Genomic DNA, 3,449 nt, shown 5'->3' with positions numbered 1-3,449 from the left:
CTGACTTTTACTTGTATAGAGTGCTTCTTCTTCCTTCTTTATCATAACGTCTCTCATTTGCTTAACCATGATTTTTTGGTTGCCTGGCAAATTTTCAAACTCTACAAGTGATTGTTGACCAAGTCGTCCTCATAAAGCAATAATGAAACTTTTATATTCTCGTTGTTACTTTTAAGTTTCTTGATTTCTCTGATGACTTGGAGATCACTCATTGTGTTGACAATACCTCAGTAATACCAAATAAGATCGTTTTTACACATAACTTGCAAATACATGAATGACTCACGACACGAAAAAACTCACTTACTAATAATCTCAAGCAATCGTCTTTTATGTCAAAGATCAAGCATACTACAGAGTTTATTAAGAGTTTCAAGAGATTAGACAACTAATCATATCCTCGCTCTAATACAAGCTTGTTGAACACAACTCTTTTGTGAGAAACATTCACATTCTTTATTCAAACCAATCAAGAACATTCTGTATGAGATTAATATACTTTGCTTTTCTTGGATTAAAAAAGTTAGCGAAGTGGAGGTGAATTTATAGTGAAGCTAGACAATGTGAACCATACATTTGTGATCTTCTATCTTATGGCTTACACATTTGTGATCTCTCTTATTTTTTTACACATATGTGATCTTCTAGATTTAAAATATCTAAATATCTAAACTCTAAAATATATAGATATTTGAATTTTTATTGGTCCATATAATTATTGGACTCAACCCTATTTAAGACGACTTTTAAACTAAATTCAATTAATATTATTTACTTACAAATTACATGAATAATTATAAATAAGAATGAGCTAATATTGAAGAAGCAAAGGTTGTACTTAAAAAAAAAAAAAACAAACAAACAAACAAAGGACATTGAAACAAATATCTTCTATACAATTAAATTAAATTTCATTTAATCATGGGTGCAAAACTAAAGTCACTAGTTTTGTATATTTATACTTAAAAATTGGAAATAGATATGATCTCCTTTGACGGCAAAACCTCTGTCTCACAGTTTTAAAAATCTGTTTGAAAAGTGTTAAGAATGAAAATTAAAAATCTGTTAATTGAGTGTTAAGAATGAGAAATAGAAGTAGGATGAGAAGTTCTATCTTCATTAATGTTTACAACCGATACAAACTATCAACTAGTGCCTAAAATGAAATCTTGTAAGTAAAATAAAATATACTACTAATAAAATCCAAAGTACTCAATAACTAATTATTATAAGTTATTCTCAAAATATTATATCTTGATAAAGAGGTTTCCACACCCTTATAAGAAATGGTTTGTTCTCCTCTCTAACCGATGTGGGACCTCATAATCCATCTTCTTTGGAGGCCAGCGTTCTCACTGGCAAACCATCCAATGTCTGGCTTTGATACCATTTGTAACAGCCTGAACCCACCGCTAGTAGTTGCGGTACCATTTGTAACAGCTCGAGCCCACCGCCAGAAGATATTGTCTGCTTTGGCTTATTACGTATCACCGTCAACCTCACGGTTTTAAAACGCGTTCGCTAGAGAGAGGTTTCCACACCCTTATAAAAAATGTTTCATTCCCCTCTCCAACCGACGTGAGATCTCACAAAAATAGGACAAAATTATTTTCCATGAATCGGAAATGGTTTTTATTAATGTATATTATTGAGCTAAAATCATTGTACTATTATTTGAAAAGTAACCTATCTCTATAAGGAGTAAACTATATATTTAATTTAATATTAAAATGATGTCTCAAATATAAGATTGTAATATACATATTATATTGAAAATAAGTACTTCTCTGATCCCTTAGTCCATCAACTTTGAAAATTGAAAATAATGTCTATAATGACATACCTGTCGGCAAATGAATCCTTGGGAGTTAGTCAACTTGAAAAGATATTAAGACTTCGCATCGAGACCTCTCATTTTATGGCCTTCAAACATTTATATTTACAAAATTAAATTAAATTAAATTAGATTAAAGTTATATCTTTTGCTTCAAATATGTGTTTTTCTTTGCAAACCCCTTCCCTTTGCTTAACCTAACAGCATGCCTTAACTTCCTCATTTTCCTGAGGTCAGCTCCTTTACAGAGACACTGAATTTTCTAAAATCCCAGATTTGCCCCCGTTGACTTTGTGAATTAATGACATTTATTAAAATTATGTGGAAAACAAGTTTTGTGGTGTCCCAAATCAATGAAACTTTTCCTTTTAAATTAAACCTTAGGGCTATTGACCTATAATTCAACCACACTCTTTCTCCTTCCTTTTCCCCATCTTTCTCGCCTTACTCCCACTATAAGCATCAAAGTCTTCCTCCTCTAACTTCCTACCCCTCTCCCTCTCTGAAAATAAGATTCCAAAAACCCGAACCAACCCACGTACTTCCTCTCCAAAACTTCCATTGGCAAAGCCATGGAAGTTCGCAAAATACTACTTGTACTAGCCATAACCATGGCTTTCTCTATCACTCTCACAACGAACATCTTTGATAGGTCAACCACAGTGACAGAGACAAAGATCAAGACAAAAGCAACACTACCCTTAATTGAGAAGAAAGAAGAAGCTGCAACGACGACGACGTTGTTACCATCGAGACCTCTAAGCCGATTCCTAATAGAGAAGGAAAAAAACCCTAGATCGGCGAGCCATTGCAACAAGAACAAGAAGATGTGCGAGACAATGTATGGAAAGGGGTGGCAATGTTGCAACAACAAGTGCGTGGACTTGAGAAATGACAAGCACAATTGCGGCGGATGCAAGAAGAAATGCAAGTACACGGCGGAGTGTTGTGGAGGACAATGCGTTGATGTGGCCTATGACAAGCGCCATTGCGGCAGTTGCAATAACCGTTGCCAACTCGGTAAATTTTGTGTATACGGCATGTGTGAGTATGCATGATAATATTATTACTACAATTACAAACTCTATAATAATCCATTACTTCGATGGTTTATTACATCATCTTTGATTTTATGGCTATTAAAAAGAATTTGAAAAAGCTTCAAATACAATAAAAAAGAGCCACATTTTATGTGGTTCTGGTCAAAACAATCAATTACTACAGCTGAAATTTAAAAATATATTTAAAATAAGATTGTTCTTATAAAGAACTTCATTGAGAATTATATTTTGTGCCAATGCCTTTTTTTCTTTTTGTTTGTAGGGAGGATTTATTTGTAACAACATGGTATATATGCCTCATAGTTCGTAATGTGTATGTATATATATAACTCATTTATATTTTTCTATTTATAATAAATAGAAAAATATTTGCATCATAGCGTATATTTTATACTATGTTGATCCCGATATTCGAATCTCCACGCCACCGTTGCTTGAACTAAAAATGTATTAATTTCTAGAAACTATTTACGTATTAATTTAATAGAGCACATAAATCGAGACATTTAAATTCACAATAATTAGAAAAAGAAAAGGAAGATCTTTGAATGATG

The 3,449-nt window shown here is 32.7% G+C and overlaps 1 protein-coding gene across 1 annotated transcript; it reads left to right on the top strand.

Moving 5' to 3' along the window:
• The first annotated feature begins 2,303 nt into the window (after positions 1-2,303).
• Positions 2,304-3,044, top strand: LOC111498525 (stigma-specific STIG1-like protein 1). The gene has a single exon (XM_023149817.1). The coding sequence runs from the start codon at positions 2,407-2,409 to the stop codon at positions 2,890-2,892; it is 486 nt and encodes a 161-aa protein (XP_023005585.1). The 5' UTR covers positions 2,304-2,406; the 3' UTR covers positions 2,893-3,044.
• The last annotated feature ends 405 nt before the right edge of the window (positions 3,045-3,449 follow it).

The sequence above is a fragment of the Cucurbita maxima genome, unplaced genomic scaffold (assembly GCF_002738345.1).
Source record: "Cucurbita maxima cultivar Rimu unplaced genomic scaffold, Cmax_1.0 Cma_Scf00025, whole genome shotgun sequence".
NCBI classification, from domain to species: Eukaryota; Viridiplantae; Streptophyta; class Magnoliopsida; order Cucurbitales; family Cucurbitaceae; genus Cucurbita; species Cucurbita maxima.
The sequence above is the reverse complement of the archived record's forward strand: the minus strand, read 5'-3'. Positions and strand labels throughout refer to the sequence as shown.

Coding starts and splice junctions, on each gene's coding strand:
- LOC111498525 (XM_023149817.1), top strand. CDS start 2,407: ATGGAAGTTCGCAAAATACTACTTGTACTAGCCATAACCATGGCTTTC.